This window comes from Lagenorhynchus albirostris, chromosome X (genome assembly GCF_949774975.1).
Source record: "Lagenorhynchus albirostris chromosome X, mLagAlb1.1, whole genome shotgun sequence".
Taxonomy (NCBI): Eukaryota; Metazoa; Chordata; class Mammalia; order Artiodactyla; family Delphinidae; genus Lagenorhynchus; species Lagenorhynchus albirostris.
In genome coordinates, this window is record NC_083116.1 from 78,454,000 (window position 1) to 78,477,849 (window position 23,850).

At 40.9% G+C, this 23,850-nt stretch overlaps 1 protein-coding gene across 3 annotated transcripts in view; it reads left to right on the top strand.

The window, feature by feature from the left end:
* The window catches only part of ZC4H2 (zinc finger C4H2-type containing), a 35,921-nt gene extending 12,510 nt beyond the window's left edge, over window positions 1-23,411 (top strand). For 2 of the 3 annotated variants that reach the window (XM_060137563.1, XM_060137564.1), the window contains 4 exons: window positions 16,363-16,534; window positions 18,121-18,293; window positions 19,159-19,321; window positions 21,961-23,411. In XM_060137563.1, coding sequence (XP_059993546.1) covers window positions 16,363-16,534; window positions 18,121-18,293; window positions 19,159-19,321; window positions 21,961-22,074 — 622 coding nt within the window. In that variant the 3' untranslated portion in view covers window positions 22,075-23,411. The remainder of the gene's footprint in view (window positions 1-16,362; window positions 16,535-18,120; window positions 18,294-19,158; window positions 19,322-21,960) is intronic. The other variant, XM_060137565.1, reaches the window with a different exon arrangement.
* The last annotated feature ends 439 nt before the right edge of the window (window positions 23,412-23,850 follow it).

Consider the following 23,850-nt stretch of genomic DNA (forward strand, 5'->3'; position numbering starts at 1 on the left):
TTGCTCATTTTTCAGTTGGGTTATATATTTACTTATTGTGAATTTTGAGTGTTCCTTATATATTCAGGATACAAGGCCTTCAACAGATACATGCTTTGCAAAGATGTTCTCCCAGTTTGCAACTTGTCTTTTCATTTTCTTAAGAGTGTCTTTTGAATTGCAGAAGTTTTTAATGTTGATAAAGAAGTCTTACTCATCAGTATTCTTTTTTTATGGATTGTGATTTTTATATCACATAAAGAAAAACCTTGCCTAAGCCAAAGTCACAAAGATTTTCTTCCAGAAATTTTAAGTTTTACATGTAGGCCTATAATCCATTTTCACTTAATTTCTGTATATGATGCAAAGTATAGGTTGAAGCCTTTTGCTTGTTTTTGCATGTAGATATCCAGTTGTTTCAGGACCATTTGGTGAAAAAGCCATTCTTTCTCCACAGCATTGCCTTTGTATCACTGTAAAAAAAATCAGCTTTCCATATTTGTGGGTTTATTACAGGACTCTCTGTTCTGCTCCATAGGTCTATTTGTGTATCTTTATGCCTATACTTCACTGTTTTGATTACTACAGCTTTAAAATAATTATTTAAACAGGGATTGTAAGTTCTCCAACTTTGCTATTCTTCTTGAGAGTTGTTTTGGCTACTCTAGGCCCTTTGCATTTCTATGTGAATTTTAGGTTTCACTTATCAATTTCTACAAAAATGCCTGCTGAGATTTTGATAGGATTTCCAAGGTACCACACTGCATTTAGACAGCTTTCTTTTGAATAGTGTTAGCATAGTGTATCTTTTCACCTTTACTTGTTCCCTTATATTTAAAGTGGGATTCTTATAGGCAGTCCGCAGTTTGGTTTGTTTGTTTGTTTGCTTGTTTTTTCCAATCTGGCAATCTGCTTTTTAATTGAGGGTGTTTAGACTATTTATATTTAATATGCTTGTTGATATGGTTAGGTTGAGATCTACCACCTTTTTGTTTTCCATTTATCTCATCTGTTTTTTGTTCCCATTCCCCTCCCTTTATGCCTTCTTTTGGATTAAGTATATTTTATGGTCCCATTTGATCTGTTTTTCTGACTTATTAGATATTATTCTGGTTTTTATTATTTTAGTAGTTGCTTTAGAGTCTATAATATACATCTTTACTTGTCACAGTTTATCTTCAAGTGATCTCATACTACTGCAGATATAGTATAAGAAACTTACAGCACTGTAGTTTTATTTCTCCCTTTCTGCCCTCTGTGCTATGACATTGATGCACTTCTTGGTTTAAACTGTTGGTTATCTTTTTAATGAATTTAAATAATAAGAAAAAGAGTCATTATATTTTTCCGTGTTTGATGCTCTGTATTCCTCTGCTACTATTTTCCTTCTGCTTGAAGAGCATACTGTAACATTTATCATAGAGCAGGTTTGCTGGTGATGTAGCATCCCAACTTTTCTATGTCTCAGAAAGTCTTTATTTCACCTTTGTTTTTAAAAGTTATTTTCAATGTGTAAAGAATTCTATATTGGCAGAGGTTTTTTCTTTTTTTTTTCCCAGTACTTTAAAAATAATATGCCACTGTCATCTTGCTTCGATCCTACTTCTTTCCTCTTGGGTAGCATGCCTTTTTTCCTTGGGCTGCTGTTAAGATTTTCTCTTTATCTTTGGTTTTGAGCAATTTCATTGTGATATGACTTGGTGTAGTTTTCTTCCTGCTTCCCATGCTTGAGACTTGTTGAACATTTTGGATCAGTGCATGTATAGTTTTCATCAAATTTGAAACATTTTCAGTTATTACTTTTTCAAATATTTTTCTTTTCTTCCTCCTTCTTCATCTCCAGTTACATGTACTTTTAGTCACTTGAAGTTGTCCCACAGTTTGCTGATGTTGTTTATTTTTTTGACCATTTTTATCTATATATTTCATTTGGGAAACTTTCTATTGGTATGTCTTCATGTTCATTAATCTTTTCTCCTTTATTGTCTAAATTGACTAATGTAGTTTTCACCTCAGACATTGTAGTTTTCATCTCTAGATATTTTATTTGGGTATTTTTCATCTCTCCCACAACTTTACTTAATGTGGCCAGTATTTCCTCAAGCTTTCTGAACATATGAAATGCATTTATAATAACTACTTGTATCCTTGGCTACTAGTTCTATCAACCATGTCATTTCTTGGTTAGTTTTGATTTTTATTCTCAACATTGTGGATTGCATTTTTCCTGCTTCAAATTGCACACCTGGCAAGGTTTGGTTGGATGCCAGACATTTTCAAATTTACCTTGTTGACTGCATATTTTTGCATTCCTATAAATATTCTTGAGCTTCCTTATGGCATGCCATTAAGACACTTGGAATCTGTTTTATCCTTCTGGGCCTTGCTTTTCAGCTTAGTTAAGTGGGACCATATCAGCATTTAGTGTAGAGCTCATTTTCCTCATTACTGAGGCAGAACTTGTCTTTGTACTCTAATGCTATACAAATTGTGAATATTTTCTACCTTTGTTGTTTGGAACAGTCACTATACTCAGCCCTTTGTGGACTCTGATCACTGTTTCCTCTAATCCTTTGAGGTCTTTCTTTCCTTGGCTTCAGGTAGTTACTTTCCTTACACACATGTGCTGATCAATAATTCAGTGAGTACTTGAGGGGGAGCCTCTGAAAATTGTAAGCATTCTCTCTCTACACAGGTCTCCCCTCTCCAAAACTCTTTCCTGTGAACTCGAGTTTCCTTGGATTCTCCAGACTCATATCTCCATTTCCTCAATTGAGGGAGATGGCCAGGCTCTGTCTGAGTTCCCCATCCCTGTCTTGCAGTCTAGAATATTTCTCTAGGCAGTAGGATGGGGCAATCTTCAGGCTCATCTGAGCTTTTCCATCTCTCAGAGATCACTGACCTTACTTGCCTGATATCCAATGACTTGAGCACCACTTTTTTTTCATATATTTTGTCTTGGTGTTTTTGTTTGTTTTGCTTTTAGTTATTTTGCATAGGTGGGTAAATCTGGTCCCTGTTACTCTATCTTGACTAGAGTGGAAGTGAAAGTTATTCCCCAAATTTGGTTTTAAAGGACCAGATTTCACCATTTAATACACACATATTTTATATTTTAAAAATCTAAAGTCAGGATGTGTCTTAAATACAATTCTACCTTACAACTGCCATTGGCCAAGAGGGAATTGTGTTATTGTTCATGCATTGGCACATGCGAACTTGGCCATGGCTGTTCATATTATCATCCCTTCAATTGAATTATGTGCATGATTATCACTGTATGTGTTGAGTTTAATTGCCATTTAAAGTATCTTCAAAACGAGTTCATCATGGTTTTCCCTTGAAATAAAAAGTTATTGTGTATGAGAAATGACTCAGACTAGAAAAGTCTGATTAAAATAGTGTCTTAAATCAGTCTACCAGAGCTCTTTCAAAAACTATTAAATGAACATTTAAATTAAAAGAAAACATTTTGTCATAATATAATAGGTAGCATTTTTCTCTTAGTAATCCATAAGATAATGTGTACCCTATGTCCAATGGCATTTTAGATTCAATTAAATACAGTAGCCAATTAACTGGGATGTTTATTGGTAAAGCTAATCCAACTTGCTTCCAAATTAACAGTGGTTAAAACAAGACAGAAGTTCATTTCCCTCTCACATTATCAGTCTGGGAACAAGTGACCTGTGGTTTGTGTGGTTATTCCATGTTGGGGACTCAGGCTCTTTTTATATTGTTGCTTCACCATGTGCAGGGTGTAGCCTTCATCTACAGGGTTGAAGATGACTTGATGTTGTGTATACATGTTAGGCAGTGGGAAGAGGGCAAAGGAGAAGTGAATGGCACACTCCTTCCCTTTAGGGTCACAGCCTAGATGTTGCACATATCACATGTGTTTTCATCCCACTGGCCAGAACATTGTCACATGGCCACAAACAGCTGCAAAGGAGAGAGGGAAATACAGCCCTTAGTCAAGGTGTCACATGCCCAGATGAAAATCAGAGGTTCTATTATTATGGACGGGGGGAAAATGAATAAGGTGGGGGGGACAAGGAGCATCTGATCTGTGTTCTGTGTGACCCTAGGGTTTTCAAATTGTTGGAGCTGCCTATAGAAGGAATGGATTGTCTAGAGAAATAGTGAGAGCTCTGTGACTACGTTGTTCAAGGAAGGCCTAATTGAACACTTGGAAGTGATGTTATAGAAAGCACTTAAGCAGTGGTTGGCAAAGGGACGACAGATGCCTTTGAAGGTCCCTCCCAGCCTGGAGAGTCACATGTGCTCAGGTCCTACCCACATTGGTCTGTGAGTCCCACTGGCTGTATGTGAATCACTTGTCTGCCGTCTGTGCCAAGGGCTTGGCTTCACTGAAAATGCCCAAATACATACAGAGAGCTCCAGATAAAATTCTATTTAACCCCCAGAGATCAGGGATGGGGCATGGGGGTGGGCAGAGCATCAATAACTAGTCAAAGCTCTTAATCAGATCTTGATGGTGGTAAGATAGAGCTGCTGGGTGAGTCAGGCAGAGGTTGTTTAAGAGAGAAATGAGACCAGCTCAGGGTGCATTCTGTTACAGGTCTCCAGTTGGGGCATCCCCTAAGCTTCCCCATTGTTCCTCCTTTCTGAGTACAAGCACAGATAACAGGTGCCCTCATGCACTACTGGTGGGAGTGTGAAATGGTGTAGCCATCTTGCACAGCAAATTGGCACTGCTTACATGAAATAAGAATACACGTTACCTGTGCGCCAGATTTCCCACTCCTGGGATATAGCCCCCTAAATTTACTCAGACAGGTACAAGAAAATTCATCAAAGTATTGTTTGTGGAGGGGGGATATAGAAACAAAGTGAGAGTTTATCCTTGGAAGGGTGGACAGGTAAAATGTGGTGGATGACCACACTTAGAAGCAAGGAATCCTGTATCTTAACATCAGAGTGCCATGTGAAAACTATATGTTATCATTAGTCTATACCGTGTGTGTGCGTGTGTGTGTGTGTGTGTGCATGCACGCGTGTGCCCAGGCACATGTGTATTTGTCAGCTTATTCTGCCACAAAGCAATAACACATTCTGGGTGGCTTAAATAGCAGACATTTATTTTCTCACAATTCTGGAGGCTAGAGATTCACGATATAGATACCAGAAATTTTGATTTCTGGTAAGGGCTCTCTTCCTGTCTTGTAGATGGCTGCTTCCTCCCCGTGTCCTCATTTGGCCATTCCTCTGGTCTTGTGTGGAGACAGAAAGAGCTCATGCGTCCCTTCCTCTACTTATAAGGACGTCAATACAACCAGATTAAGGCTCTACTGTGATGACCTCATTTAACCTTACACCTCCCTAAAATTCTCTCTCCAAATATTTTGGAGATTAACCTTATACCTCCCTGAAAGTTCCCTCAAAGTACTTTGCGGGTTAGGGCTTGAACATATGTATATTAGGGGACTCAGTGCATTCCATAACATTCCTCCCTATGCCTCCCACCAAATGCATGTCTTTCTCACATGCAAAATTCATTCATCCCTTCCCAACAGCCCCAAATGTCTTAATGCGCTCCAGAACCTATGTCCAGTCAAAAGTCTCATCTAAATATCACCTAATTTAGGTTTGGATGAGACGTGAGTTATGATTCATCCAAAGGGCGAAATTCCCCTCCAGCTGTGAAACCAGACAAATGATCTGCTTCCCAAGTATAGTAATAGGACAAGCATAGGATAGGCATTCCCTTTTGAAAAGGGAGAAACCAGAAAGAAGAGAGGGATGATAGATCCCAAGAAAGTGCAAAACTTAGCAAGGCAAATTTCATTAGATTTTTCAGACTGGAGAATAATCTTTGGCTGGATGCTTTGGGCAGTATCACCCCCACCCTCACAGCCCTTTGCTGTTGCCTTTCTCCTGAGGCACTAGTCAGGGGAAGCCTGTCCTACTGAAACTGAGGAGGCAACAGCCTTGCCCCCAGGGCCTGTTAGGTCTAGACCCAATGGTGGGAATGGCAGCCCTGATGATCTCTTAATCACCTTTGGTGTCATTCTTTCCTTTACTTGAAGGATGAAGCATGTTTGCAGCTAAGTAACGCTATTGTCCTGCCTTGTAGATTCCAAAAACTTTCCTTTATTTCATCCTCCCTCTGCTCCCCTTGGTCCATGCTGACAGTGCCTGTGCTTGTATAATCCCATCTCTGTTCCTGACTTCTGCTGAGATACCTAATTAAAATAATGAGTAATCTCCTCAAGGAGTGGTTTTCTAGCCACATCCTTGGTGTTCTCTCCAGAAGATGCTTTATATTTTTTGCAATATGGATAGAACGAGAATTTTTCAAATCTTCAAGTTCTGGTTCATCTTGCTTAATGATTCTGCTGATTTCTCTCTCTCCTCTTGCATTTTACTATAAGCAGCTGAGCTTCACATTCACCACTTTGCGTAAAAATCTCCTCAGCTAGATATCTAATTTCATTGTTCACAGGCTCTACCTTCCACAGAAGACTAGAACAAAATTCAGCCAAATTCTTTGCCACTTTATAATAAGGATCACCTTTTCTCCAGTTTCTAATGACACGTTCCTCTTTTCTCTTTGAGACCTCACCAGGAGCATCGTTAATGTCCATGTTTCTACCAACAGTCACTTCAATGCAATATAGGCTTTTTCTAGCATGCGCCTGAAACCTCTCCCAGCCTCTACTCCTCATCTAGTTCGAAATACACTTCCACATTTTTAGGTTTTTATTAAAGTAGTACCCCACTTCATGGTACCAAAATCTGTGTTAATCTGCTCAGTCTTCCACAACAAAATACCACAGACTGGGTGGCTTAAACAACAGACATTTCTTTTCTCACAGTTCTGGAGGCTAGAAGTCCATGGTCAAAGTGCAAGAAAATTTGCTTTCTTGTGAGAGCTCTCTTCCTGGCTTATAGTCAGCTGCCTTCTTGCTATGTCTTCACATGGCCTTTCCTCTGTGCATGTAGAGACAGAGAGGAGGCAACCTCTGGTGTGTCTTCTTCTTCTTCAAAGGGCACCAGTCCAATTGGATTAGGGTCCCACATTTATGACCTCATTTAACCTTAATTACCTCTCTAAAGGCCCCCCTCTAAACACACTCACAATGGGGATTAGGGCTTCAACATATGAATTTTGGAGGGACACGATTCAGTCCATAACGCTCACACTCTCTAGATCTCTCTCTCTCTCTCTCTCTCTCACACACACACACACACACACACACACACACACACACTCTCTTTCCCTCTCCCTCTCCTCCTTCCTCTCCTTTTCTCTCCTTAATATACATCAATAATTTACCATTTAGAAGAGCACATGCAACACAATAAATAGGCATTAAGTAGTTTTGAATGGTTGCCTATGTGGGGCGTAAATGGTGTAGGAAATGGGGATAAAAGGGAAGGAAGGCATAAGGAAGGAAGGAAGAGGAATTACACAACAGAGAGGCCTTATCTACAGAGAAAAAAGAGGGTGAAATTTAAAAATATTTGAAATAATGGCTGAAGACTCTCCAGATTCGTCAAGAGATATACGCCAAGTGATTCAGAGAGGATAGACTCATAGAAATCCACACCAAGACACATCATGGTTAATGTCTGAAAACTAGGGACAAAGAATGCCTTAACCAAGTCAAAGAGAAATTACACCTTACCTATAGGTGAAAATAGTTTGAATGACAGTGAATTTCTCATCAGAAAATATAGAGACCAGAAGGAAGTGGCACAAGATTTTTCAAGTCCTGAAAGAAGAGAACTATCAACTGCAAATACTACATGTAGCAAAAATATCCATCAAGAATGAGGAATAAATTAAGACATTCTCAGATGAAGAAAACTAAGGGAATCTGTCACCAGCAGATCTACCCTAAAATAATAATAGCTAAAGGAATCTTTCCTAAAAGAAGACAACATGGAATATCAGGAAGGAAGAAAAACCAAGAGAAAGAGTAAAAATATAATTAAAATACATTACATTTTCCTTCTCCTGTTTAGTTTTCTAAATCATTTCTGATGGTGGAAGCAGTAATATGGTTCTCTACAAACATAACTCTTATGTAGGAGAAATATTTCAGATAGTTATATTATAAATGGTGGAGGGTAAAGGGGGCAAAAAGGGAGGTAATGTTTCTACTCTTCACTCACCCTAATAAAAAGATGACACAGAAGACTATGATAAATTATGAAATATAATACCTAGAGCAACCACTGAAAAAACTATAGAAAGAGATACACTTAAAAACAGTATAGGTAAAATGTAATTCCAAAACACATTCAATTAAAGATAGGAAGGCAGCAAAAAGGAAACAGAGAATCGAATAAGAGAGAGATCAAATAGTAAACAAAAATTAAATGATACACTTAAGTTCTAACTTATCAATAAGTACACCGGATATAAATGGCCTAAATATTGCAATCCAAATACTGGTCAGCCAAGATGATTAAAAAATATGACCCGTCTATGTGCTGTCTACAAGAATCTCACTTCAAATATAAAGATATAGGTATGTTGAAATAATGAAAGAAGATATACCATGGAAACATTAATCCAAGGAAAGCAGGAATGGATATATTAATATCAGATAAAGTAGACTTCAGAGCAAAGAAAATTACTAGGTACAGAGAGGTACATTAGATAATGACAAAAGTGTCAGTCTGCCAAGAAGACCTAGCAGTCCTAAATGGGTATACACCAACAACAGAACTGTAAAATATGAGAGGCAAATCTGACAGAACCAAAGGAAGAAATAGACAAAGCCACAATTATAGCTGGGGTCTTTAACATACGTCTATCATTTGATGGAACTAGACAGAAAATCAGCAAGGGTATAGAGCTCCACAACACCATCAATGACAGGATCTAATTAACATTTATAGAACATTCCACCCAACAACAGGATACACATACTTTTCAAGTGTCCATGGAACATATACCAATATAGATAGACCATATTCTGGGATACAAAAAAAAATTCTTAACAAATTTAAAAGACAGGAAATACAGTGTGTTCTCTGGCATTAATAAAGTCAAACTAGAAATCAAGAAGTCAGAAAAAATACCAGGAAAAAGATAATAATAAAAAAAATCTAAAATAACGCATGTTTCAAAGATGAAGTCTCAAGTGAAATAAAAATACATTGAACTGAGTGAAAATGAAACATATCAAAATGAAAAATGAACATATCAAAATGGGATGATGCAGAAGCAGTGGTGAAAGGGAAATTTTTAGCACCAATGTTTACTTTAGAACAGAGGAAATGCCTCTAATTAATAATCTAAGCTCCTACCTCAAGAAACTAGAAAAGAAGAGCAAAATAACACCGAGGCAAGCAGAAAACAGGAAATAATACAGATAAGAGCAGATATTGATGATTAAAAACAGAAAGAAAAGTAGGGAAATCAATGAAACAGAAAGCTTAATGTTTGAAAAAATACATAAAATTGAAAAACCTCTAGCAACCCTAACCAAGAAAAAAGAGAGAAGACACAAATTACAGACATCAGGAATGAAACAGAAAATGTCACTACCAACCCCACAGACTTCAAAAGAATAGCAAAGGAATACTATGAACAATTCTACTCGTGTAAATTAAACAAGTTACATGAAATGGACCGATTCTCAAAAAACACTACCACAACTCACCTGATATAAAATAGATAATTTGAATAACCCTGAAACTATTTAGAAAATTAAATTTGTAAAGTAACAACCCCCAAAACCAGAACCTCCATGCCCATTTGGTTTCACTGGAGAATTCTAACAAATGGTTAAAGAGAATTAACCCTATTTCTTAACAGTGTCTCCAAAAAGCAGAAGTGGAAAGAACACATCTCCATTTATTTTATGAAGCCCTTAATACCCTGAAACAATTTCAGGCAAAGACAATACAAGAAAATTATAAATTAATATCCTTCATGATTGTAGATGTAAAAATCGTTATCAAAGTATTAGCAAATAGAATTCGGCAATATATTAAAAAAGAATTGACACCATGACCAAGAGGGGTTTATTCCAGAGATGCAAGGTTAGTTTGTTATTCAAAAATCAATCAATATTATTTATCATATCAAAAGGCTAAAGAAGAGAAATCGCATGACTATGTCAATTGATACAGATAAAGCACTTGACAAAAGTCAGCACATATTTATGATAAAATCTCTTTTAAAAACTAGGAATGGGGGTGGGGGGGCTTTCTCAACTTGATAAAGTACATCTACAAATACCCTTCAGCTAGCTAACAATACACTTACTTGTCAAAGAATGAATGCTGTCCTACATAGATCACGAGCAAGGCAAGGATGTCCACTCTCAGCACCGCTAGTCCATATAGCATTAGAGGTTTTAGGCAGGACAATTAGGCAGGAAAGTAAATAAAAGGCGTACAAGATGGAAAGGAAGAAATAAAACTGTTTTCGTTTGCAGATAACATGATTTGTCTATGTAGGGAATCCTGATAAGTCAAAAACAAAACAAAAAACCAAAAAACTCCTACATCTAATACGTGAGTCAGCAAGATTGCAGAATGTAAGATCAGCATTAAAAACAAATAGCAAATATGCATGTGGAAACTATAATTACAAAACATGAAACCACTTACAAGCACTCAGAAACATGAAATACCTAAGTGAAACAAAGATTTAACAAAAGATGCATAGGACTTTTATGCTGAAAACTACAAAATGCTAATAAAACAAATCAAAGGAGATCTAAATAGAGAGAGACACTGTATCCAGGGTTTGGAAGATGAGTCAATATAGTAAAGATGCCAATCCTCCCAAACTGACGTACAAATTTAATAAAATTCCCATCAAAATGCCAGAAAGATTTTTGGTAGATATAGACAAAATTATTCTAAAATTTATATGGCAAGGCAAAAGAACTAGAATGGCCAAAAGTATTTTGAGATATAAAAATAAATGGGAGAAATCACTCTTCCTGATTTCAAAGCTTATTATATAGCTACAGTGATTAAGATTGTGTGATACTGGGCTTCCCTGGTGGGGCAGTGGTTGAGAGTCCGCCTGCCGATGCAGGAGACACGGGTTCGTGCCTCGGTCCGGGAAGATCCCACATGCCGCGGAGCGACTAGGCCCGTGAGCCATGGCCGCTGAGCCTGCGCGTCCCGCAACGGGAGAGGCCACAACAGTGAGAGGCCCGCGTACCACAAAAAAAAAAAAAAAAAAAAAAAAGATTGTGTGATACTGACAAAGGGACAGACACATAGGTAATTGGAACAAAATTGAGAATCCAGAAATTGACCCACACAGTATGGCCAACTGATTTTTGACAGAGGTGCAAAAGTAATCCGACAAAGGAAGGACAGTCTTTATAGCAAACGGTACTGAAGCAATTGCATATCCATAAGCAAAAAAAAAAAAAAAAAAAAAAAAAAAAAGAATCTCAACCTAAACCTCAAACTCTGTACCAAAGTTAACTCAGAGATAACATAGGAGAAAATTTGCAGACCCTAGAGCTTAGTGAAGACTCTTAGACATGACACCAGAGCATTATCCATAATATATATATATATATTATGAAGTCATATATATATATATATATATATATATATATATATATATATAGGACTTCATCAAAAAAACAGTTTTAAGTGTTCTGCTAAGGACCTGGTTAAGAGGATGAAAAGGCAAGCTAATAAATGGGAGAAAATGTTTGCAAACCTCATATCTGACAAAGCACTCATATCTAGGACACATAAAGAGTTCTCAATACTCAGCCCTGAGTAAACAAACAGTCCAATGGGCCAAAGACATGCACAGACATTTTTTGGAAAAGGACATACAGATGGCAAATAAGTACATGAGAAGATGTTCAGTATCACTAGCCACTAGGGAAATGCAAATTAAGATCACTTTGAGGTATCACCATATACCTTTTAAAACAGTTCAAGCAAAATGGCTGGCTGCATAGAGGAACTAGATCACTCATATATTGTTGGCGGGCATGTGAAACGGTACAGCCGCTCTGGGAAACAGTTTGGCAGTTTCTCAAAAAACTAAGCATGGGGCTTCCCTGGTGGCGCAGTAGTTGGGAGTCCGCCTGCCGATGCAGCGGACGCGGGTTCGTGCCCCGGTCCGGGAGGATCCCGCATGCCGCGGGGCGGCTGGGCCCGTGAGTCATGGCCACTGGGCCTGCGCGTCCGGAGCCTGTGCTCCGCGGTGGGAGAGGCCACAGCAGTGAGAGGCCCGCGTACCGAAAAAAAAAAAAAAAAAAAAAAACACTAAGCATGCAATCACCACACAAACCAGCAATTGCAGTCTTGGTCATTTATCCTAGAGAAATGAAAACTTACGGTCACACTAAAACTCGTAGTTGCATATTCATAGCAGCTTTATTCATAATCGCCAAAAACTGGAATCAGTCCAGATGTCCTTCAGTGGACATTGTTTAGACTTGTCAGTGCATGGTGATAATAAAGAGCAGACCAACTTTAATTGGTTCTTTTTTTTTTTTATTTCTCTGCACACAATGCACCTCTTTATTTTCCGCACCTGGGGTGGACTGCTCTCACTGCCCGGCCCTTGGTAAACCACTGCTGAGAGGTAACAGTGGTACCGTCAAAGGCTGCAGTGACACCGCTGTCCCTCCACTAAAGCATGGGCCGGGCTCCCCGCCAGCCCCTGAGAAACTGACTTTAGAAATAGCAGTAAATAGAGGCTATTTCTGAACTCCATCTTCATAACCCTGCTTCTTTCTCATAACGAGGAGTCTTAGCCCTTCTGCCCCTTAGTCAGGGTCCCTAGTCCTTGCCATTTCTTGCCACAGTGGACAATAGGAAAAGGCTCCAAAACACCTTGGATTGTGGCCTCCCTGGCCCTCATACCCAAAGGATAAAGCTGCCATTTTGCTGGTGACAGCCTTACTCCTGAAGAAGAGGAAATATCACGGTGCTTTTGAGGAAGCCTTTGTGCCTTTGATTTTCCAGTTCCAGGCAGCACTTTAACTGTGACCCCACCAGGTGAAAACCTTTGGTTTATTTTGACTTAATCTGGGATTGCAGTGTCCCCTGCCCGACAACATGGGGTTGTCTATAAGCAGAATTGGACATGGATGGAGGAGGGAGGATTAGATAAAAGGCACTCATCCAAGCAGGGAAAGATGTACTATGTTGATTTCTATGAAGTGTCAGTGAGAGAGACCTCTCACCCCTGATTTCATTTAGTAGTAGTCGCTAGCATCTTAACTGAATTGATCACAAATTAGGAAGTCTTGGGCCAGCCCTATAAAATGCCATTATTCATACTGACATTACGAGGTGACTTATGTTAATGATTATTATTATAGTCTTAATAAGTGGTAATATACCTTGCTACTCATGCTAGTACATGTGCACACATGCATATGCACACACACACACACACACACACACATTATACACACATCCTACCCATTGTAGGCTCTTTATAACAAAATTTAAACCACTGTGGTAAAGGAGATAACCATAGCAGAAGAGTTGGGCAGTGTGGGGAGGGATAGGTACTATCATTTGTTGACTGCTCACCACGTGCCACATACTCTGCTTGGGGACTTTACATGTCTTAGCTCATTTAGCCCTCAGCAAAGAACCTGTAAGGTAAGTGCTATTATCATTCCTGTGTTACTGATGAAGAGACCAGGGCTGAGAGAAGTGAACAGAGAGAATCCGATTATGTCACTCCTGCTGCTTAAAGTTCTACAATGATTCCCCCTTCTCCTGAAGATAAAAGTACTCGCTCATCTCAATCTCCAGGTTGTGTTCTGGCAACTTCCCTAGTTTCATCTCAGACAACTCCCACCACACACACACACACACACACACACGCACACGCACGCGCGCACGCACGCACACACACACACACACACACCCCACTTGCAGTAGGTGTTCCAGCCACACTGACCTTTTTTCAGTTCCTCTAATGTGCCACATTCTTTTCTGTTCTAGGGCCATTGCAAATAGTATTCTCTCTGCCTGGACTGCTCTCCTCTATGTCTACCTGCTACCCACCATCTACCTCCGACCCATTCTCCAGGTCTTAGCTTAGATGTCACATTCTCAGTTTCTCAGGGGAGCTTCCTGTGACAGCCCCCTTGACTACAGTGTCCCTCAGACTATGTTAGAACCCTTTGGTGTGTCCTTCCATTGCATTCTGCATTTCAACCATATTACTTACCACTTAGTTTTACATGTGTTCAGGGTCTATTTTCCTCATTAGATGAAGATTCCTGTCCACAGGCTGTCCTGTTCTCTGCTCTATCTCTAGCACCTAGTACAGTGGCTGGCACATGATAAATGTTCCATAAGTATTTGTTGAATGAATGTATCTTCAAGCCTTCTATAATTGGTGCATAATCGGTGCTCAATGAATATAATTAAACTATAAATATAGTTGTTATTCTTATTGTCCAAGGGCAAATAGCTAGTCAGGGGCAGAACCAGGAATCATACCCACGTCTGAATCTAAAGCCCATGTTCCTTTCAAATTATGGCTCTGCCTGCAGAAATGGGTTCTAGGCCTAGCAGTGCCACAAACTGGCTGTATGAGTCAGGGTGAGACACTATATCACTCTGAATCTCAGTTTTCCCATCTGTAAATTGGGGTAGGGCTAGGTGAAGTTTAGACTGCACTGTATGCAATCTAGAGGAAGAGAATAGAAGTCTAGATGGGAGGGGGCTCTAAGTAGTGGATTAACTGACCAGTACAAATCACTATCATCCCTCTGCAAGGCAGTTGAACAGGTATACCGAGAACCCTCAATATGTTTACGCCCCTTAGTCTGGGTAACCCCAGTCAGGCAGTGTGGAGTAGTGGGTGGTGTTAGAGAGCCCTGGGTTCAAATCACAACATCCCATTTACTGCAACTTACCATCCTGAACTCCCAATTTCCTTCTTTACAGATGGGATAATAACACCCATCCTTTTAACCTTTTCTAAGGTAAAAGCAATATAATAACTTGAAAAGAAAATTTTGAATATTGAAAGAAAAATTTCGCCTGTCATCCTACCCACCTTACATAATTCTTTCTGTGGTTCTGTGCCATTGAGGGCCACCTCTTGAGGCAGGAGCCACAGGCAATGCTGAAGAAAGGAGAGAGAATGAACACAGAAGCAGGCTGAGGTCAGAGGCCAGAGGCCAGGGTGTGGAGCAAGAGTAACCATGGGATGGGCTGGGGCAGAGGAGAAAGCCAGCTACTGAGGCAGAATAAAGGAGATGCCTAATCTGAGTAATGGATGATAGCTAGACAGAACCTGAGAACCAGAGAGTAGAGAGTGAGTGGGAGGGCATCAGTGTGCCCTAGAGGGGCTTCCTTCCAAAGTTTTGTGGCTCTTTCACTTAGGCAGGCTTCAGTGGTCTCAAAGATCCTTGAAACTGTACTCTTGCCAATTCCTTTTGTTTAGTCACATGCACGTGTATTTTGAAATTGCAATCCTAGTGTATATACCTTTTCATGGAGTATCTTCAACATTTTCCATGTCACAAGTCTTCATAATGATGCCTTTTAGTGGCTGCCAAATATTCCAATTTTGCCCATAGACCAGAAAGCATATCCCTGTGTATTAACTTTTTGCTTCCTTGACTTATTTCCTTAGAATAAATTGCTAGGTGTGGGATTACTGAGCCAGAGGGTATGCAATTGGGATTTAACAACCAGAAATAGGTTTTATGCTTTCTAGGAAAAGAAATGAGCTGCAGTTCTTCCCGTCTCCTGCCTCTTCTGGAACTGATGAGGGGACCCTATAGAGCTGTGTGGTCCAATATGAGAGCCATTATCCCCATGTGGCTGTTTAAACTTAATTTTAATCAACTGAGTAAAATTAAATAAAATTCAAAATTCAGTTCCTCGGTTGCACTAGCCATATTTTGAATGCTCAGTAGCTTCATGTGCCTAGTGGCTACTGTATTAGAAAGCATAGATACAGAAAATTTCCATCATTGTAGAAAATTTATTGGATAGTGCTGCTCTAGAGTTTCTCAAGAGGTCATGGTTGGCATCTTGGGTGGGAGTTATTTGTGATGTGGGACTTTCCTGTGCATTGAGAGGCTGTTTAGCATTTCTGGCCCATATCCACTAAATGCCAGTAGTGCTCTCCCTTGAATAAATCTAACAGCTAAAACCTGCCCCATGTTTTCAAATGCTCCATCAAGGAACAAAATCATCCCCATTCAAGAGCCACTGAGCTTTTAGCTTAGAAGAAAGAATCTCCTGCCTTTGTGGGGACGGCTTCAGGCTGCCTCTGCCTGAAGAGAGGGAAGCTTAGAAAGATGGCTTAACAAGATAGCCCTGGCTCAGAGCCTAACTCTGTACTCCATTTCCCTAACTCTGTACTCCATTTCCCTTTTCCTGCCTTCTCCTGCTGGTCTGTTTCCTCCTTTGGGGGAATGGCAGGAACAAGACCCTGCAGATGGAAAAGATCAAGACCCGTTTGAAGGCTGAGTTTGAGGCCCTTGAATCAGAGGAGAGGCACCTGAAGGAATACAAGCAGGAGATGGACCTCCTGCTACAGGAGAAAATGGCCCATGTGGAGGAACTCCGACTGATCCACGCTGATATCAATGTGGTATGTGGCTGGCTGCCTGAAGCCTATTTCTGGGCCCTTTGAGGAGGAATAGGCAGTGGTGAGTGCTGTGGACTCTCCTTGAGATATGGCTGTGGCCGATTTGGGGGAGTAGGCATCAGGCTATGGTGAAATGGAAGAATCCAGGAGTTCTGAGATCCAGCCCTGGCTCTGTCACTGATCGACTGTATATCACTGGACAAGTTCCTTCTTCTCTCGGGGCCTCATTTTCCTTTTCTGTACCATGAGAGGAATTCAGTCACCTCTGAGGTCTCACTCAGCACTGATGTGCTCTCATTCTGGGAGTCTAGAAGTTGAGAGCTAGCCTTGGGGAAAAGCAGAGCAGGCAGGTGCCTTGGGGATCTAACTTAAATTTAGGGCTCCAAAGCTTCCAACTAAGCCAAACAAACCATCTCTGCCAGCCTACCCAACTGGGGCTCCCTCATTACAGTCTCTCTTTTGGAGACCCTTGGAATGTGGGGAATGAACTGCCTGCTATGGTGATAAGCCCCCCACTTTATAGAGTTATTAAAGCAGAGTCTGAATGATCACCTGTCTGGGCTGCAGTATTGGTGATTCCTTCACCAGGAGGGAGGTTGGAGGTGCTGACCTGTAAGGCCCTTTCCAACCCTTAGAGCCTATGATAATGAGAATTTTTTTTTTAAATCACGTTTGAAGGAGCTAAGTTTCTATTCTTGGGAGACTCATTTCTGTGGCAATATCTACTTCCTGATATTGCCAGGCCTAGGGTCTTAAAGGAAATATGAATGCAATTTGGACAGTAGTTACCTGGGATTGTCTGTGTCACAAGATCACAGGATATCAGGGTCTCATGAGGAGTTGGCAGTTCTGCTGCCAGCTAACTAAGGATAGAGAAATAAACAAGGTATTAGTCACAGAGGGGCTGAAAATCTGGGCCAGTGGATCTCCAACTTGAACATGCCTCATGAGTCACCTAGAGGGCCTGTTAAAACACAGATTGTTGGACTTCACCGCAGAATTTCTGATTGCTTATATCTGGGGTGGTGCCTGAGAATTTACATTCCTAATGAGTTCCCAGTTGACGCTGATGCTGCTGATCTGGTAACTGCATTTTGGGAACCACTGATCTAGGAGAAAAGCCACTGGTCTGGGAGGCAGAAGCCCTGAGTCTTTATGTAGTCTTTGCTCCTAGGAAGCATTTCTCTGAGGAAGTTACTTCTCTCTGAGTCTCAATTCTCTGATTTGTAAAATGGTGGTGGGGTGCACTACATGAACTCTAAGGGCCATTCCAGCTCTAAGATGCTATATTTGAATAATAACTACCACTAATTGAGCCTTTACTCTGTGTTAGCCCCTGTACTGAGCGCTTATATGAATTCAATCGTTGAATCTTCACCAAGATTATATGAGGTAGGTATGAATGTTACCACCATTATACAGATGAAAAAACTGAGGCTTGACAAGAGTCACATAGAATACATAGTGGGTTGAGGACTTGATCACAGATTGGTTTGGCTCTGGAGCCTGTGCTATTATCCACTCAGCTGTACAGCCTCGCTGAGAATCTTGGAGTCTTTTCTCTGTGCTTGCCTCACTCTGTGTTCCAGATGGAAAACACCATCAAACAGTCTGAGAATGACCTAAACAAGCTGCTAGAGTCTACCCGGCGGCTACATGATGAGTATAAGCCGCTGAAGGAACATGTGGATGCCCTGCGCATGACTCTGGGCCTGCAGAGGCTCCCTGACCTATGTGAAGAGGAGGAGAAGCTCTCCTTGGAGTAAGCTGCCTGCCTCCTGTCCCTGCAACATACACCACAGACACACACACACACACACACACACACACACGTATATATACACACATAAAGCCTGGTCTGAAAGTCAGGGTACCCAGTCCTAGCCCCAGGCCTGTCAGTGGCCGACTCATTGCATGACCTTGGGTAAGTCTCTGTGTTGGGCTGTTAGATGATTAGACTAGAATTACTAGATGGCTTTTAAAGTTCCTTGTGCAATTTTGACAATACAAGACTATGTCTATGACTCTTTGTGTGTGTATGTGTCTGTGACTCTTAAGAGGTCACTTTCCAAGTCAAGGTCTAGAAGGGGTGTCCAGAAACCTTGAACACACAGAAGGGTGAGCTTTCATGGCCTCCAGGGGCTAGCCTGGAACTTTATCTTAAGACCCAGAGTTAAGAACTAGGCTTACTTTACAGAGACACAGAGCTCATTTCAGTAGAAGGAATACAAGGGAACATACTTCCTTAAGGTAGAGCAGGCTGCCTGTGGAAGTGGTGAGCTTCTTATTCCTAGAGGTATGCCAGCAGAGGCCTGAGAACACTTAATAGGAATACTGCAAAGGAACATGGGATGGAGGGCAGACAAATGCCCTTTGAGGACTTGGCTAGCTTTGGGATTTTTAAAATTTTTCTGGGCCTGTCAGAGCCAAGGAGCAGGAGGAGTACCCTTCCCAACACACAGTGGGCCTGGTACCCAGGGAAAAGAGCCTTGGGCTGGAGAGGGTGCAGGAACTTCCTACAGTGAGCCACAGCCTAACCCCCTTCGTTCTCTAGCATGGAGTCCTTAAGAGGGGCAAGGTTCTCCTTGCTTTCAGAATGATCCAGCTAATGTCTCTCATCTCCAAAGTTACTTTGAGAAGCAGAAAGCAGAGTGGCAGACGGAGCCTCAGGAGCCCCCAATCCCTGAATCCTTGGCCGCCGCAGCCGCTGCCGCCCAACAACTCCAAGTGGCTAGGAAGCAGGACACTCGGCAGACAGCCACCTTCAGGCAGCAGCCCCCACCTATGAAGGTGAGTGAGCTGGGTATGGACTGTGGAGGAAGCAAGGTATCCTCAAGCCGCCCCATGGAAGGTTGGGTCTGGGGCTTTGGCCTTACTTATTTGGGGTCTTCCTAAAACAGCCTTCGCTTGGGACACAGAGGAAGGGGTGGTGTGTATGTGTGCTATAGTAGAGCCACTGGTCTTGTTGCCTCATATTCCCAGAGAGGTTAGAATGCAGGGAGATTGGCAGGCTCTGCTAAGGTATAATTTTCAGAAAGTTAGAAACGTGACTCGGACAAATATATAGTGAATGTGTGTCATTAACAAGGGAGCCAGCAGCATCACAAAGCTGGTTCCAGAAGCATTAGAGGAACGGATAATTATATAGTCAAGAAAAGAAAGGAATGCCAAAATAAGTTTGCAATGTTAAATCCAGAACTGGTTAATGTCCTACAGGAAAATAATGTCCTACAGGTTAATGTCCTACAGGAAAATAAAACTGTAATCTTTAGGATTACCTTTTCTTTGTAACAAAAATAATTTGCATCTCTACTGGGCAAAAGCCATTTGTGCCTTATCAACATTAAGTCACAGCATCTGGGCCCTGATCAATAGTAAATAGTCAAATAGTATACTATTTAATGGAAAAGTATTTATAGCCAGTGGAACAGAATAGAGAGCCCAGAAATAAACCCACTCACCTACGTTCAATTAATCTTCGACAAAGGAGGCAAGAATATACAGTGGAGACAAGAAAGTCTCTTCAGCAAGTGGTATTGGGAAAGCTGGACAGCTGCATGTAAATCAATGAAGTTAGAACACTCCCTCACACCATACTCAAAAGTAAGCTCAAAACAGCTTAAAGACTTAAATGTAAGACATGATACCATACAACTCCTAGAAGAGAACACAGGCAAAACATTCTCTGACATAAATTGTACCAGTGTTTTCTTAGGTCAGTCTCCCAAGGCAATAGAAATAAAAGCAAAAGTAAACAAATGGGACCTATTCAAATTTATAAGCTTTTGCACAGCAAAGGAAACCATAAACAAAAATGAAAAGCCAGCCTAAGGAATGGGAGGAAATATTTGCAAATGATGCGACCAACAGGGACTTAGTTCCCAAAATATAAACACAGCTCATACAACTCAATAACACAAAAACAAACAATCCCATCAAAGAATGGGCAGAGGACCTCAATAGACATTTCTCCAAAGAAGACATACAGATGGCCAATAGGCACATGAACAGATGCTCAGCATCACTAATTGTTGGAGAAATGCAAATCAAAACTACAATGAGGTATCACCTCACACCGGTCAGAATGGCCATCATTAAAAATTCTACAAATAACAAATGCTGGAGAGGGTGTGGAGAAAAGGGAACCCTCCTACACTGTTGGCAGGAATGTAAATTGGTGCAGCCACTACGGAGAACAGTATGGAAGTTACCATATGATCCTGCAATCCCACTCCTAGGCACATATCCAAGGGAAAACTCTAATTCAAAAAGGTACATGCACCCCAATGTTCATAGCAGTACTATTTACAATAGCCAAGACATGGAAGCAACCTAAATGTCCATCGACAGATGAACGGATAAAGATGATGTGGTACATATATACAATGGAATACTACTCAGCCATTAAAAAGAATGAAATAATGCCATTTGCAGCAACATGCATGGACCTAGAGATTATCATACTAAGTGAAGTAAGTCAGACCGAGAAAGACAAATATCATATGATATCATTTATATGTGAAATATAAAATATGATACAAATGAACTTATTTACAAAACAGAAACAGACTCACAGACATAGAAAACAAACTTATGGTTACCAAAGGGGAAAGGGGGTGGGACAGGGGTAAATTAGGCTTTTGGGATTAGCAGATACAGACTACTATGTATAAAATAGATAAACAACAGGGTCCTACTGTATAGCACAGGGAACTATATTCAATATCCTGTAATAAACCATAACAGAAAAGAATATCTATCTATCTATCTATCATCTATATCATTTTGCTGTATACCAGAAGCTAACACAACATTTTAAATCAACTATACTTCAATTTTTTAAATAAGTAGTAAATAGTCAAACAAAGAGACATTCTCCTAGGGCAAGGGTCAGCAAACCAGAACCCATAGGCCAAGTGTGACCTGCTCCCTGTTTTTGTAAATAAAGTTTTATTGGCCCCCACACATGCCTGCTTGTTTATGTATTGTCTATAGCTTCTTTTATGTAAGGCAGTTAGAGCTGAGTAGTTGCAACTAAAATCATATGACCTGAAAAGAAAGTCCAAAATATTTACTATCTTGGCCTTTACAGAAAAAGTTTATTGATACCTGTCCTAGAGAATTAAATAATCCTTGAGTGAGCCTGTTAGACCATGCTCCAGTATAATGCTTAATGAATATGCAATTCACATTTTGCCTTATTGCCAAATTTTGGATATTTTTCCTCAGTACCCCTCTTTGACTCTCACTCCCTTATATCCTTTGCATCCCTTACATCCAGCACAGATCTTGCTACTTGGGACTCATTGCTTGGGTCTTGCTCCTTCCTGTTGGGAAATCGCAATTGCTTGTGGGGGCCCCTGGGAAAGATGAGCCATGGCCTAGAAGAATCTGACCACTAACTTGCTTTGTCTTGTGCCTCCCACCAGGCCTGCTTGTCATGTCACCAACAAATTCACCGGAATGCACCTATATGCCCTCTGTGCAAAGCCAAGAGTCGGTCCAGGAACCCCAAAAAGCCAAAACGGAAGCAGGATGAATGAAAAGAGGGAGAACACTTAGAGCTCTGCTGCTCATAACCCCTCCCCTTGGCCAGAGTGATTGATGTCTCCATGTGAAACAACCCTTCCCCACCTCTACAAAGTCTCCTATTTAATGTGATGGAAGCACAACCCCTCTCTCACTTTGCTCTTATTTCTTTTTGCTCTTGGAGTTTCTGGTTTAGGAAGAGATGTGGTTCAGGTGCTAATGACAGTTGTGTCTAAAGATCCCTTCTCTCTCACCCACATTTCAACCCCTGCCCTTGTTTGGAGCTAAGGGAAGGGCGGAAGTCCCAGATGTGATTCTCTGTCTCTTGTGCCTGAGGCCTGGGGCCTAAGGCCTGAGGGCCTGGGGAGACCCATATCTTGTTTCAGGTGAAGGCTCCAGTGTGCCCCCTCCCTGTACCTTTGCCTTAGGCTCTGAAGGGACAACAGTCTTCTTGCTGGACTTTTCAATAGGCTTGGTGCATTTATCTGCCCCACCCGCAACCTCATCTCATCCTCAAGGCCCGGAGGTAGCTTGGACAAGCTCTCCTTTTTCATATTCATTTGGGATGCCTGGCTGTTATTATTGAGCTCACCACCCCACCACCTGGCAGTTTCCCAGATATATTAAAGTTCTCAGGTACCAGGCTATGTGTCTGGGGATCCTAAAATCTGTGGGCTTTTCTCCCATAATAAACCCTAGCTTTTGAAAATCAGTAGCAGATGTTCCCCACAGTGAAATCAGGGAGCCAGACCCACTCCACAAGTCCTGCCTAACTCGTTGCCTAAGTCATTGGTCTGAGGGTTCTGCTATCGGGGCTGCCTTAGGCTGGAGAGGCCCCAGGCTGACATTTGTGTCGACTTTTGTTCAAAACCATTACTCTGGCACTTACTCAAATGGTATATCTTAGAGGTCAGAGTAGTGGGTTGAGATTCAAGTGAATGCCAATCACTTTACACATGCAGGTAGGTGGGATTTCTACTCCAGTCTCTCTTCTCTAAGGCAGCCTCAGCTCAGGTCAGCTTTTGGCCACCCCTTTTTCTGTGGATTGTGTAGGTGGATTTCCCTCTCAAAAGAAAAGGCACCAGGCTCCCCAAGCCCTACAGCTCTTCCCTCCTCCAAAGCCACATCTCTAGTCAAGTCACTCTCAAACTTAAGGGACAGGGATTGGGGCTGGCTGACTGAAAAAGTGTTAGCTCCTGGCTGGGGAGGGGGGATATTTTTCCTTCCTTTCTTAGCTGTAGTTTTAAGTTGCCACAGCGTCTGTGTGTTCATAATATATAAAAGGTTCCTCTTCTCTTTGAAAGTAAGAGCGTTATGTCTGTACAAATCCTTTTAAATAAACATTTGTTCATTGGAGTAAATGCTGACTCAGTGCCTACAAGTACCAGGTAACAGAAAAGATGTAATGCCCTTTCCCCTTCTGGGTAGCTCTTCTTTACTCTTATTCACTCCACCCTACAAGTGAGAAAACCAGGCACACCACCGCATAATAATTTACCCTATTTTTATAATAAGTTCCATGTACTCAGTGCCTACTCTGTGTCAAGTCTCTATGTAAGATGCTTTATATAGATGATTGTATTTGGTTTTCAAAACAACCTTTCAAGCTAAGTATTCTTATTGCCATTTTCCAAAAATGTAAACTGAAGCTCAGAGAAGTTAAATAACTTGTGCAGAGTTAAACAGACAGATAGTAAGAGAAGTATCAGGATTTGAACACAGATTTGTCTGGTACCAGAGTCCATTTTTTTTCCTACTTTTTCTCCATGATCACTTTTTTAAGCTTTTCT